Raw genomic sequence first — 14,604 nt, forward strand, 5'->3', positions numbered from 1 at the left:
CCCCTTCTGCCTCCCGAATGATCCGAAGTTCTTCCAACTCCAGCACCAGTTCCCTAACTCGGTCTTGGAGGAGCTGGAGATGGCAGCACTTCCTGCAGGTAAAATCAGCAGGGACACTAACTGCATCCCTCACCTCAAACATCCTGCAGGAGGAACATTGTGCTCCCTTCCCTGCCATTCCTCTAACTTTCTACCAAGATCTAGCTAACAACTAAATTAAATTTTTATAAAAAATAATAATAATATAAGAAAAATATGGTACTTACCTCAGACCAATGGGTTTTATTATTAGGTTAGAGGAGGAGGGCGGGTGGGAGACACTACACGTGTAGTGTCTCGGGTTTCCTCTCCACCAGAATTTATTGGTGAGGGTCTTCCCAGACGTCCGCGGGTCGACTTCCTGATCCCGCCTAAAAAACTAATTTAAAGAAAAGAGAAAAAGTCTCAGCTCCTGCTGAAACTGACTCACCACTCACCAGCTGCTCTCACGCCGCCGAAATCGACTGGCCTGCCCCTGCAAAGAGAAGTGCTTTTAAAGGTTGACTTACCTCCCAGCACCCTCCTTCCGCAATGCTCCCGCTGAAACTGACTAACCAGCTGCTCTCACGCCGCCGAAATCGACTGGCCTGCCCCTGCAAAGAGAAGTGCTTTTAAAGGTTGACTTACCTCCCAGCACCCTCCTTCCGCAATGCTCCCGCTGAAACTGACTAACCAGCTGCTCTCACGCCGCCGAAATCGACTGGCCTGCCCCTGCAAAGAGAAGTGCTTTTAAAGGTTGACTTACCTCCCAGCACCCTCCTTCCGCAATGCTCCCGCTGAAACTGACTAACCAGCTGCTCTCACGCCGCCGAAATCGACTGGCCTGCCCCTGCAAAGAGAAGTGCTTTTAAAGGTTGACTTACCTCCCAGCACCCTCCTTCCGCAATGCTCCCGCTGAAACTGACTAACCAGCTGCTCTCACGCCGCCGAAATCGACTGGCCTGCCCCTGCAAAGAGAAGAGTATTTAGAGTCAAATGATTGAAGTCATAAACTATTCCAAGCAACCAGATAATACCATATGGTTAGTTAGTAGGAAGTGCTATTTCATTTGTGAAATTAACAGTTTTTAAAAAATATATATAATTTTGTTAAATGTACACTTTTCCCTTCATGAACATAGAACATAGAAAATACAGCACAGAACAGGCCCTTCGGCCCACGATGTTGTGCCGAACCTTTGTCCTAGATTAATCATAGATTATCATTGAATTTACAGTGCAGAAGGAGGCCATTCGGCCCTTTGAGTCTGCACCAGCTCTTGGAAAGAGCACCCTACCCAAACTCAACACCTCCACCCAACACCAAGGGCAATTTGGACATTAAGGGCAATTTATCATTGGCCAATTCACCTAACCCGCACATCTTTGGATGTGGGAGGAAACCGGAGCACCCGGAGGAAACCCACGCAGACACGGGGAGGACGTGCAGACTCCGCACAGACAATGACCCAAGCCGGAATCAAACCTGGGACCATGGATCTGTGAAGCAATTGTGCTATCCACAATGCTACCGTGCTGCCCTTAAGAACAAATAAATCTACACTATATCATTTTCCCGTAATCCATGTACCTATCCAACAGCTGCTTGAAGGTCCCTAATGTTTCCGACTCAACTACTTCCACAGGCAGTGCATTCCATGCCCCCACTACTCTCTGGGTAAAGAACCTACCTCTGATATCCCTCCTATATCTTCCACCTTTCACCTTAAATTTATGTCCCCTTGTAATGGTGTGTTCCACCTGGGGAAAAAGTCTCTGACTGTCTATCTATTCCCCTGATCATCTTATAAACCTCTATCAAGTCGCCCCTCATCCTTCTCCGCTCTAATGAGAAAAGGCCTAGCACCCTCAACCTTTCCTCGTAAGACCTACTCTCCATTCCAGGCAACATCCTGGTAAATCTTCTTTGCACCTTTTCCAGAGCTTCCACATCCTTCCTAAAATGAGGCGACCAGAACTGTACACAGTACTCCAAATGTGGCCTTACCAAAGTTTTGTACAGCTGCATCATCACCTCACGGCTCTTAAATTCAATCCATCTGTTAATGAACGCGAGCACACCATAGGCCTTCTTCACAGCTCTATCCACTTGAGTGGCAACTTTCAAAGATGTATGAACATAGACCCCAAGGTCTCTCTGCTCCTCCACAATGCCAAGAACTCTACCGTTAACCCTGTATTCCGCATTCATATTTGTCCTTCCAAAATGGACAACCTCACACTTTTCAGGGTTAAACTCCATCTGCCACTTCTCAGCCCAGCTCTGCATCCTATCTATGTCTCTTTGCAGCCGACAACAGCCCTCCTTACTATCCACAACTCCACCAATCTTCGTATCGTCTGCAAATTTACTGACCCACCCTTCAACTCCCTCATCCAAGTCATTAATGAAAATCACAAACAGCAGAGGACCCAGAACTGATCCCTGCGGTACACCACTGGTAACTGGGATCCAGGCTGAATATTTGCCATCCACCACCACTCTCTGACTTCTATCGGTTAGCCAGTTCGTTATCCAACTGGCCAAATTTTCCACTATCCCATGCCTCCTTACTTTGTGCAGAAGCCTACCATGGGGAACTTTATCAAATGCCTTACTAAAATCCATGTATACATCCACTGCTTTACCTTCATCCACATGCTTGGTCACCTCCTCAAAGAATTCAATAAGATTTGTAAGGCAAGACCTACCCCTCACAAATCCGTGCTGACTATCCCTAATCAAGCAGTGTCTTTCCAGATGCTCAGAAATCCTATCCTTCAGTACCCTTTCCATTACTTTGCCTACCACCGAAGTAAGACTAACTGGCCTATAATTCCCAGGGTTATCCCTAGTTCCTTTTTTGAACAGGGGCACGACATTCGCCACTCTCCAATCCCCTGGTACCACCCCTGTTGACAGTGAGGACGAAAAGATAATTGCCAACGGCTCTGCAATTTCATCTCTTGCTTCCCATAGAATCCTTGGATATATCCCGTCAGGCCCGGGGGACTTGTCTATCCTCAAGTTTTTCAAAATGCCCAACACATCTTCCTTCCTAACAAGTATTTCCTCGAGCTTACCAATCTGTTTCACACTGTCCTCTCCAACAATATCGCCCCTCTCATTTGTAAATACAGAAGAAAAGTACTCATTCAAGACCTCTCCTATCTCTTCAGACTCAATACACAATCTCCCGCTACTGTCCTTGATCGGACCTACCCTCGCTCTAGTCATTCTCATATTTCTCACATGTGTGTAAAAGGCCTTGGGGTTTTCCTTGATCCTACCCGCCAAAGATTGTTCATGCCCTCTCTTAGCTCTCCTAATCCCTTTCTTCAGTTCCCTCCTGGCTATCTTGTATCCCTCCAATGCCCTGTCTGAACCTTGTTTCCTCAGCCTTACATAAGTCACCTTTTTTCTCTTAACAAGACATTCAACCTCTCTTGTCAACCATGGTTCCCTCACTCGACCATCTCTTCCCTGCCTGACAGGGACATACATATCAAGGACACGTAGCACCTGTTCCTTGAACAAGTTCCACATTTCACTTGTGTCCTTCCCTGCCAGCCTATGTTCCCAACTTATGCACTTCAATTCTTGTCTGACAACATCGTATTTACCCTTCCCCCAATTGTAAACCTTGCCCTGTTGCACGTACCTATCCCTCTCCATTACTAAAGTGAAAGTCACAGAATTGTGGTCACTATCTCCAAAATGCTCCCCCACTAACAAATCTATCACTTGCCCTGGTTCATTACCCAGTACTAAATCCAATATTGCCCCTCCTCTGGTCGGACAATCTACATACTGTGTTAGAAAAGCTTCCTGGACACACTGCACAAACACCACCCCATCCAAACTATTTGATCTAAAGAGTTTCCACTCAATATTTGGGAAGTTAAAGTCGCCCATGACTACTACCCTATGACTTCTGCACCTTTCCAAAATCTGTTTCCCAATCTGTTCCTCCACATCTCTGCTACTATTGGGGGGCCTATAGAAAACTCCTAACAAGGTGACTGCTCCTTTCCTATTTCTGACTTCAACCCATACTACCTCAATAGGGTGATACTCCTCGAACTGCCTTTCTGCAGCTGTTATACTATCTCTAATTAATAATGCCACCCCCCCCCACCTCTTTTACCACCCTCCCTAATCTTATTGAAACATCTATAACCAGGGACCTCCAACAACCATTTCTGCCCCTCTTCTATCCAAGTTTCCGTGATGGCCACCACATCGTAGTCCCAAGTACCGATCCATGCCTTAAGTATACACACTTCAACCCATCTCCGTGCCTGCAAATACTCTCCTTTGTCAGTGTTCCCTTCCCCACTGCCTCATTACATGCTTTGGCGTCCTGAATATCGGCTACCTTAGTTGCTGGACTACAAATCCGGTTCCCATTCCCCTGCCAAATTAGTTTAAACCCTCCCGAAGAGTACTAGCAAACCTCCCTCCCAGGATATTGGTGCCCCTCTGGTTCAGATGCAACCCGTCCTGCTTGTACAGGTCCCACCTTCCCCAGAATGCGCTCCAATTATCCAAATACCTGAAGCCCTCCCTCCTACACCATTCCTGCAGCCACGTGTTCAACTGCACTCTCTCCCTATTCCTAGCCTCGCTATCACGTGGCACCGGCAACAAACCAGAGATGACAACTCTGTCTGTCCTGGCTTTCAACTTCCAGCCTAACTCCCTAAACTTGAATCTTACCTCCACACCCCTTTTCCTACCTATGTCGTTGGTACCAATGTGCACCACGACTTCTGGCTGCTCCCCCTCCCCCTTAAGGATCCTGAAGACACGATCCGAGACATCCCTGGCCCTGGCACCCGGGAGGCAACATACCTTCCGGGAGTCTCGCTTGCGACCACAGAATCTCCTGTCTATTCCCCTAACCATTGAATCTCCTACAACTATTGCTTTTCTATTCTCCCCCCTTCCCTTCTGAGCCCCAGAGCCAGACTCAGTGCCAGAGACCTGGCCGCTAGGGCCTTCCCTCGGTAGGTCATCCCCCCCAACAGCATCCAAAACGGTATACTTGTTTTGAAGGGGAACGGCCACGAGGGATCCCTGCACTGTCTGCCTGTTTGTTTTTTTCCCCCTGACTGTAACCCAGCTATTCTTGTCCTGTACCTTGGGTGTGGTTACCTCCCTGTAACTCTTCTCAATCACCCCCTCTGCCTCCCGGATGATCCGAAGTTCATCCAGCTTCAGCTCCAGTTCCCTAACACGGTCTTTGAGGAGCTGAAGTTGGGTGCACTTCCCGCAGGTATAGTCAGTGGGGACACCGGTGGTATCCCTCACCGCCCACATCCTACAGGAGGAGCATGTAACTGGCCTAGCCTCCATCCCCTCTTACCCTACAGAATATAGCTGCTGTGTGGACTAACTAGATCTCCGCCCTCCGACTCTGCTCCCAGTCAGCTACACTTCCTGTAAACTCCTGGCTCTCTTCGCACTCTTTGCGGAAATGTCGGAAACAAAATGAAAGGAGCACCTTACTCCCTCCTCACCTAACTCCCTCGGTCACCAAACTCTCACTATCTCACTCAAAAAGCACCAAATTCAGCACCCAGTGCAAACTGTTATGAATGGGCTCAGGAATGGAGCACTTGTCTCTTACTGCTTGAGTATAACATCAGAGTAAATTCAGTGTAGTGTCAAACCTAATATGCAAATTGCCAAAGGGATTTGTTGACCTCTTAATTTAAATGGCTAAATAAAGTATGTGTTGTGTGAGATAAATACAGCATGTAAGTTGTAGTTTTTACTCTGCTATGATGTCCAGAATGCACAGTTATAGCCCAAGTTCCATGACCACCAGGAAGGAAGGAATTTGGGAGTTTTAATTGTGATGCAGAGTTTGTGCTATGATGCCCAGAATGCACAGTTACAGCCCAAGTTCCATGACCACCAGGAAGAAAGGAATTTGGGAGTTTTAACTGTGATGCAGAGTTTGTGTATGTGAGTGAGAGATGGATGGATAGATTGATTGACCATGGGAGTTTAAATTTTCACCGATTCCATGGAACACTGCACCCAGAAATTAGAAAATTAACAATCAAGGCATGAAAATGTTATAGTTGAACCAATAGAATAATAAGAGAGGGTTTTTTTCGTATTGCTGAATAGATTAATGATTGAACTGGGCTGATCAGAAGTCCATAAGGTCTTTAGTGCTGACCTCAGCCATTGCAGTAAGGGGGCAGCACGGTGGTGCAGTGGTAGCACTGCAGTCTCACGGCACCGAGGTCCAAGGTTCGACCCCGGCTCTGGGCCACTGTCGGTGTGGAGTTTGCACATTCTCCCTGTGTTTGCATGGGTCTCGCCCCCACAACCCAAAGATGTGCAATATAGGTGGATTGAACATGCTAAATTGCCCCTTAATTGGAAAAAATGAATTGGGTACTTAAATTTATTTTAAAAAAAGAAAAGAAAAGACATTGCAGTGAGGAGGTCTGTTCAGGTGTTAGTCATGGTGAGAAAGTTTCTTCTTGGGCAGTGCTACCATGATAGTTTCAGTAAACAATACAAATCCATTCTGGAACCAAGAGGACAAAAAAAAAAGATCTTTCATGTATAAATGAGGGAAACATTTTGGGTGCGATTAAACAAACATCTTGAGCAAAAATTGCAAATTTATCATGGGTGTTAGAATATAATTAATTTTGTAATGTAAATATCTACTTTTGAGATCAGAAGGAGATGTAGGAAAAACAAATGCGATTACCTAGCAGTTTAGAACAGTTACTGGCACCACATCTGTGAGCCCCTACCTTTCAGTCTGAGGTTTATTATACTTTTGTTTATTATACTGGCCTACCATCAATTATTTCAGTACAATTTCTGTTTTTTATCAAATTAATGTCACATTTTGGTTGCCAAGTAAAAATAACCATAAAAAGCACTACACCAGGTCCCAGTCATTCCAAGCAAAGCTGCTGGAGATATGATGATTTTGTGCATCGCACTCTCCACATGTAGTGCCGTAAAAACATGTAATCCACTGTAACCTTTCAAATCGGGAACTCCAAAATGTGGAAATACGTTACCTGAAATTTATTTTGAGTCCACAAGCAATTCCAAGACTGGCCACTTGAGGTGCTGCAACAGAGTTAACTGGCACAATTCAGCCACCGTGTTGCACCCAGCACAGAGCCTGGTGCACGGGTGAATCCCGGGAGGGGACCAACTCAGGCTTTGCGCCAGACTGATTGCGAGTCACCCAACGCAATCTGGATCACGCCCAGATAATGATATTTCAATAATATGACAATGATATTTCAATATCATTTAAATATGCTGACACAACATTCACCGGCTGTGCCTCAACCAGGCGCTGGTTAGTACTAGTCTCCACAAGCAGAGACCAGTCATGATGGCCACTTGGCCCACTTGGGGGTCTCGGAGACCATTGGAGCCCTCAGGTGGTCGGGGGCAGCACAGTACCCTGGCGGGGGAGCATGCACATTGAATGGGGGTGTGAAGGGGCCTCATTAAAGTTGGGCGGGGGATGTGAAAGGGGTGTTAAAAAGGCCTCATAAAAGTTGTGGGGGAGGGTGAAGGGGGTTTTGCAGGGGCCTCAAAGATTGGGAGGGGAGGTGAATGGGGGGTTTGAAGGGGCCTCATAGGTGCCGAAGCGGGGGTGTGGGGACTGAAAAGGGGTCCCCTCAGAGATCCCATAGTGGTGTCTCCTCACTTGGGGAGGCGGGGAGTGTAAATGCCATGTCTGCAGAGGGTAAATACCCATGTCTACAGAGGGTGGCATTGCCCATGGATGGGAATGTGGGGGACCCTCAAGGTCACTTGGAGATTGGGGAACCCTTTCAAATGGAGCCACGATCTCGGAGGAGCTATTCTCGCCAGCAGGTTTAGCTCGACTTGCAGAAACTCTCCAAGGCCCAAAAAGATGACTCAGCTTGGGTAAATACCGATCTGGATCTTGCCAAAAGGGCAGCGGGAATTAGCCTGCCAAACTTGCCCAAAATGATACTTAGAAATGTTTTGGTTGAATCGCACTCCAGATAGTGGCCCTACTGGTTGTTAGTGGTAAATCTTTGGAGCTTTCTCGGGCACTATTTTAATGCCCTTTGTCAAGTACAGTTACCTCTCATATATCATGTAGGAGAAGTGAAGTTTGAGGAGGATGCTTTCAAAGTGGTATATTTCGAGGAGGCACGCGCATGCGCGCGGACACACACACACATACACACACACGTGCCAAGTAGGCTTACAAAAATTGCCGATAGGCATTCCAACATTTTTCTGAAATCCACAAAACTCAGAAATGCCTTGGTCTCCAGCATTCCAGACTAGAGAGTTAAGTGTACCTTTCTGGTTTATCTCTAGAAAAATCAATAAAATTACAGTCATCAATTTATTTGTGTTCTCAAATGATTATTGTGTTTAGTGGTTTTCATAATTGTTCCACTAATTTAAAACTGCTCGGACAAGTTTGAAGTTAATTTGATATCCTCTGGAGGAAAATGTTCTAATCCCACATTGATTATCTTTTAGAATGAAAGTGTAAATTGTTTTTGAAACAAACCTTACCCAGAAAAATAATTGTGAAGGTGTGTTTGGGAAGAGATTAATAAATCCAACATTATTCCCGCATTCAGTCCTGATATAATATAGCCCATTTCTGGCAAAGTTGGGAAATCTCATTCTGATTTTCTCAGACATAATCTTATCCAATTCGGTATGTATATTTTTGGATGTGTGTATTTCAATTCTTGTCTGTGATTCTTTGATCTGTTTTTGAGGCTACTAAGAAGAAAAGACTGAAATGTTTTCTAATTTTTTGGGCTAAAGAACACTTGGCTGAGACGAAGGAATACAGTCCCATTTATGCTCAATGGTCTGAATCCGAACAAGAGCTGGCTGAACCTTTGAAAGGAGTAGCTAGTTCAATTGAAAACTGCTGCAAAGCCATTGAAGGACTTACAATGGGCCTCACAGAGGATTTGCTTCCTGCCTTGCATGAATATGTTCTATGTGCAGAAACCCTGAAGGTAGGTTGTTTTTTAATTTAAATCTCAGGGTCACAAAATAATGAGGGCAAGTGTGGCCAAATCAAAGATTATAAGTGGATTTATAATTTCAAGGTTGTAGATAAAATAGTTATGTAGTATTTTGGAACGAACAACTCTTGAAATTTGTTGTAAAACAAAATACTGCTTTCTAGGTTATATTAGTTTCCTTCCAAATTCTGCATCTGAGCATTATGTAAGAAAATAATAGGGCTTTATTAAGTCTGAAGAAAATTTTATGGACTTGTGTAGGTATTGCTTGCTAATTATGATGATGTAACTTTATTTTGCAACGCTAAACTTGAAAGTTTCATTGCAAATAATTCAGCATTATCAAACAGAAAATCAAATCAAGAATAGCCTACAGTGTTTAGGTTTAATACAGTCACAGGTTATTTTTGTTCTTGGGATATGGGTGACGCTGACAAAGCTACATTCCTTATGCATCCCTAGTTGCCTTGACAAAATGATAATTGACCACCTTCAACAGCTGCATTCCTTGTGATGATACACCCACAAGAGGGCTAGCGACTGAATTTCTTTCTGCCAATTGCATGTTAGTTTATTTCAATGGAATGAGCTACGAATGATCTACTCTTAGGATTTTTTAGAAGTAAATGTTATTGCATTGGTAACTATAATCATTCTAATATTTTGGCCATAAAATTAATTTAACAAAATACTGGGATTTTTATTTAATTTGAGTTTTACATTTATCCTAGTGCAGAAAGATAATGGAAAAATCATTTTGCAGGATGTGATACGAGTCCAATATTTTTTAAAGCTGCATGGATTGATATGTTAATTTAAATTTCTTAACTTTCTTAAGTAAACGCTACTCGTATTTGAAAATCATCGTGCTAACTTAATAGAATAGTTTAGGTATTTGTCATTTGATTTTGTGGTAAGAAATGTACAAATCCTAATTTCTTATTGAAAATGTCGAAATAAATATTATGTTCAGGCGCATATGTCTAAACAACTAAGCAGTATGTCAGTAATATATTTACAATAATGTAGAAAACATTTGTAATGTGTTATTGTGTTTCAAAGGTGTTCAGTTCATTGGTCAGTGATTGACCTTATGAACACTACTGCCTTCAAATGTTTGTTGCTTTAGGGTTTGTGAACTATTGTACTTGTGTGCTATATTTGGAGTCCAGTTCTGTACAGATTACAGATCTATGGTTATGAGCTTTCTTCCCCCATCTATTTGTATTTGTATATATGAGCTCTATCCTTTATACCTGTGAGCTGTGACTTTAAAATCTAATACTTAATCATTTCATAAGCATTTTCTTCAACGTATTTGTAGGCTATTGAATTGCATATTTTGTACAATTACACAATATATTGCATCCCGGTTTCTAAAAGTTATAAATTGACATCATATCTATCAACTTGATCTGTGTGAAATTACAACCACTAGACAGTGAACATTGTATCGTAAGGTTTTAGGATGTTGGTAGAAAATGGGCAATCCAGAGTAGGAATAATCAACTGGGTGAGAGTCGGCTTCAATAGGGCAAGAATGGAGCTGGAACGAAAGGTTGGTGGGAAAAACTGCAGCGAAACAATGGGCTACCTTTAAAAAAAAAAATGGTTTGAGCACAGTAAAAGTATATTCCCTCAAAAGGCAATGATAGGGCAAAAAAATCAAAAGTTCTCTGGATGAAGAAGAGAAAGAAATTACACGAAAGAAGTAAAAGTGTGCTTATGACACGTGTCAGGTAGAAAATACAATTGAGAACCAAGAGGATTATAGAAGGTTCAAGGGGAAGGTGAAAAGTATGTTAGAGAATTGAAGAGGAATTATGAGAAATTATGAATGGGGTTACGGGGATAGGGTGGAGGCGTGGGCTTGAGTAGGGTTCTCTTTCCAAGGGCTGTTGCAGACTCGGATGGGCCGAATGGCCTCCTTCTGCACTGTAAATTCTATGATTCTATGAAAAGACTGGCAGCCAACATAAAGAGGAAATACCAAAGTCTTCTATAGGCGTGAGTAGGGCCGATTAGGGACCTAAAAGGGAATTATATACATGAGGCAGGGAGCCTGGTGGAGGTACTAAATGAATACTTTGAATCTGTCTTTACCAAGGAGCTATATGCTATCCAGGCCACGGTGTCAGAGGAGGAATCTCTGTCAATAAAAGAGTTCAAAATTGCTGAGGAGGAAGTGTTGGATAGACTGTTGGTACTTAAAGTTGACAGGGGACCGGGACCAGATGTGATGCATCAAAAGATATTGAAGGAAGTGGGTGGAAATTGCAGGGGCACTGGCCATCATCTTTAAGTCTTCCTAGACTTGGGGGAGGTGCCAGAGGGCTGGAGAATTGCAGATATTGTGCTCTTTCTGTGTACCCGAACAGGCGCCGGAATGTGGCGACTAGGGGATTTTCACAGTAACTTCATTGCAGTGTTAATGTAAGCCTATTTGTGACTATAAATATTATTGTTATATAGTCTCCACACTCCGGCGCTTGTTCGGGTACACTGAGGGAGAATTCTGAATGTCCAATTCATCTAACAAGCACTCCTTTCAGGACTTGTGGGAGGAATCCAGAGCACACGGAGGAAATTCATGCACTCATATGGTGAACGTGCAGACTCCGCACAGACAGTGACCCAAGCCGGGAATCGAACTCGGGTCCCTGGTGCTATGAAGCAACAGTGCTAACCACTGCACTACCGTGCTGCACGATTTGTCGCAACAAAAAATGCGAGTTGATTAGGAAGAACCAGCATAGATTTCTAAAGGGGAATCATGTTTGAAGAGATAGCAGGAAGGGTTGATGTGGTGTACATGGGCTTTTAAAAGGCATCCGATGCAGTGCCACACAACAGACAAATGAAAAATGGTTGTAGTTCATGGAATAAACGGGACAGTAACAATGTGGATACAAAATTGGCTCTGTAATAGGAAAATGAGGGTAATTTTCAGGCTGGAGGAAGGTTTGTAGTGGAGTTCACCAGGACTCTTATTGGGATCCTTCTTTTCTTGATGTATATTGGTTATCCAGATGTTGACCTGCAGGAGACAATTTCAAAGTTTGTGGATGACACAAAACTTGAAAATATTGTAAATTGGGGAGCACTCCGTAGAACTTCAGAGGTATATAAACAAATTGGTGGAGTGGGCAGATAGATGGCAGATGAAGTTCAATGAGGAGGTGACTAGGTGTGTAGATGAGGTGGTGCGTTTTGGTAGGAAGAACATGGACAGATAATATAAAATAGGAGGTGCAGGAGCAGAGGTGTATATGTGCATAGATCATTGAAGGTGGAAGAACAAGTGGAGAGAGCAGTTGTGAAAGATGTTTTATTAAGAAGTAATTGTGATGTGAGAAAACACTTTTTCACAAGCTTGATTGGTTTGGGTCTAGAATGCACAGCCTGGAAGTGTGCTGAAGGCAGGTTCAGTCAAGGCATTCACGAGGGCAATGGATGATTGCTTGTATTTAAATAATGTGCATGCGTACAAGGAAGAGGCAGGAGAATAGCACTAAGTCATAATCATTCGGAGAGCCAGTGCAGACACGATAGGCCGAATGACCACCTCCTGATTCTGTGAAATGAATGTGCATATTAATATGTAATCTTGGCTTAGTTTTAATTGATGTATTTTTCAAGGAGGTGTGTAGATGAGGGTAGTGTAGTTGATTTGGTCTACATGGACTATAGAAAGCTTTTAACAAGGTCCTGCACGGGTTCAAGAAGGTAAGAGCCCATGGGGTCCAGTGGCAAATTGTATCCAAAGTTGACTTTGAGGCAGGGGGTGTTGGTCAAAGATTGTTTTTGTGACTAGAGACCCATGTCCATTGATGAACCACGGGGGTTGGTGCAGGGTCCCTTGCTGTGTGTAATTAACATACATTAAAGATCTAGACATGAGAGTAGGAGGTATGATCAGTAATTTTGCAGATGGGGTGGCATGGTGGCTGCCTCACAGCGCCAGGGACCCGAGTTCAATTCCGGCCTCGGGTGACTGCCTGTGCCGAGTTTACATTTTCTCCATGTGTCTGTGTGGATTTCTCCCACAGTCCAAAGATCATGGTTACCATCATAGAATTTACAGTGCAGAAGGAGGCCATTCGGCCCATCGAGTCTGCACCGGCTCCCGGAAAGAGCACCCCACCCAAGGTCAACACCTCCACTCTATCCCCATAACCCAGTAACCCCACCCAACACAGAGGGAAAATTTTTGGACACTAATTTATCATGGCCAATCCACCTAACCTGCACATCTTTGGACTGTGGGAGGAAACTGGAGCACCCGGAGGAAACCCACGCACACACAGGGAGGATATGCAGACTCTGCACAGACAGTGACCCAAGCCGGAATCAAAAGAAGTACAGACGACCTTGGGGTGCATGTCCATAGATCTCTGAAGGCAGCAGGATAGATGGTAGATAAGATGGTTATAATAATTTTTCTGGTCACAAGTAGGCTTACATTAACACTGCAATGAAGTTACTGTGAAAAGCCCCTAGTCGCCACATTCCGTCGCCTGTTAGAGTACACGGAGGAAGAATTCAGAATGTCCAAATTACCTAACAGCACAGGACTTGTGGGAGGAAACCGGAGCACCCGGAGGAAACCCATGCAGACATGGGGAGAACATGCAGACTCCGCACAGACAGTGACCCAAGTCGGGAATCGAACCTGGGACCCTGGCACTGTGAAGCAAGCATCTAGGATATTTGCCTTTATTAGCTGAGGCATAGAATATAAGAGAGGGAGTTTATGATGGAGCTGTATTAAATGTTTCTTAGGGTACTGTGTGCAGTTCTGGTCACCACACTATAGGAACGATGCATTTCAGCTATGATGAAATACTGCTTAGGTTGGGATTGTTTTCCTTCGAGCAGAGAAGGCTGAGGAGGGACAATTGAGGCGTACAAAATTATGAAGGACCTAGATGGGATGAGAACGTGAAATACCATAGCATACGAGGCTAAGGACCAAGTGCTAGAAAATGGGATTAGAATAAATAGGTGCTTAATGGCTGGTACAGACACGATGGGCCAAAGGGCCACTTTTTGTGTTGCAAAATTCTATGACTCTTAAGATATTAGACTCGACTCTCGTGCAGGATGTACGATTGCCATAAAAAACCTGGAAGTACACAAACATTTAAGCTTTCGACTCTAAAAGTAATTAAGATAGTAGGTGTATTGGTGGTTACCCTATTGTTTAGATTTGTAGTACAGCTCAAAATGTTAAGTATTGGAATGAAACTATGAACGTGTGATCCACATGTTACTGAACGTAATTAAAAAATTCAGTATCCATAGTGCAAAATTTTATATGTAATAATGTAAAGAATAATATATTTTCCTCCTCAGTCTGTATTGAAGAGAAGAGACCTCATTCAGGCAAATTATGAGTTACGGGTTGATACTTTAACTAATAAGAAAGCAGATAAAGAAATGGTGAGTATAAAATATGATTTTTTTTGGTCATGTTTTTTAGATCCAAAAACCAGTAATTTAAGCAAATGTAATTCTAACTGGAATAACTGAATGTAAGGTTATAAATTGTAT

At 43.6% G+C, this 14,604-nt stretch overlaps 1 protein-coding gene across 1 annotated transcript in view; it reads left to right on the plus strand.

Moving 5' to 3' along the window:
• Nucleotides 1–14,604, plus strand: part of snx7 (sorting nexin 7) — a 106,760-nt gene that overhangs the window by 71,720 nt on the left and 20,436 nt on the right. Inside the window, exons 6-7 of the mRNA XM_072510571.1 lie at nt 8,843–9,042; nt 14,407–14,493. Of these exons, the coding sequence (XP_072366672.1) occupies nt 8,843–9,042; nt 14,407–14,493 (287 nt within the window). The remainder of the gene's footprint in view (nt 1–8,842; nt 9,043–14,406; nt 14,494–14,604) is intronic.

This window comes from Scyliorhinus torazame, chromosome 7 (genome assembly GCF_047496885.1).
Source record: "Scyliorhinus torazame isolate Kashiwa2021f chromosome 7, sScyTor2.1, whole genome shotgun sequence".
Taxonomy (NCBI): Eukaryota; Metazoa; Chordata; class Chondrichthyes; order Carcharhiniformes; family Scyliorhinidae; genus Scyliorhinus; species Scyliorhinus torazame.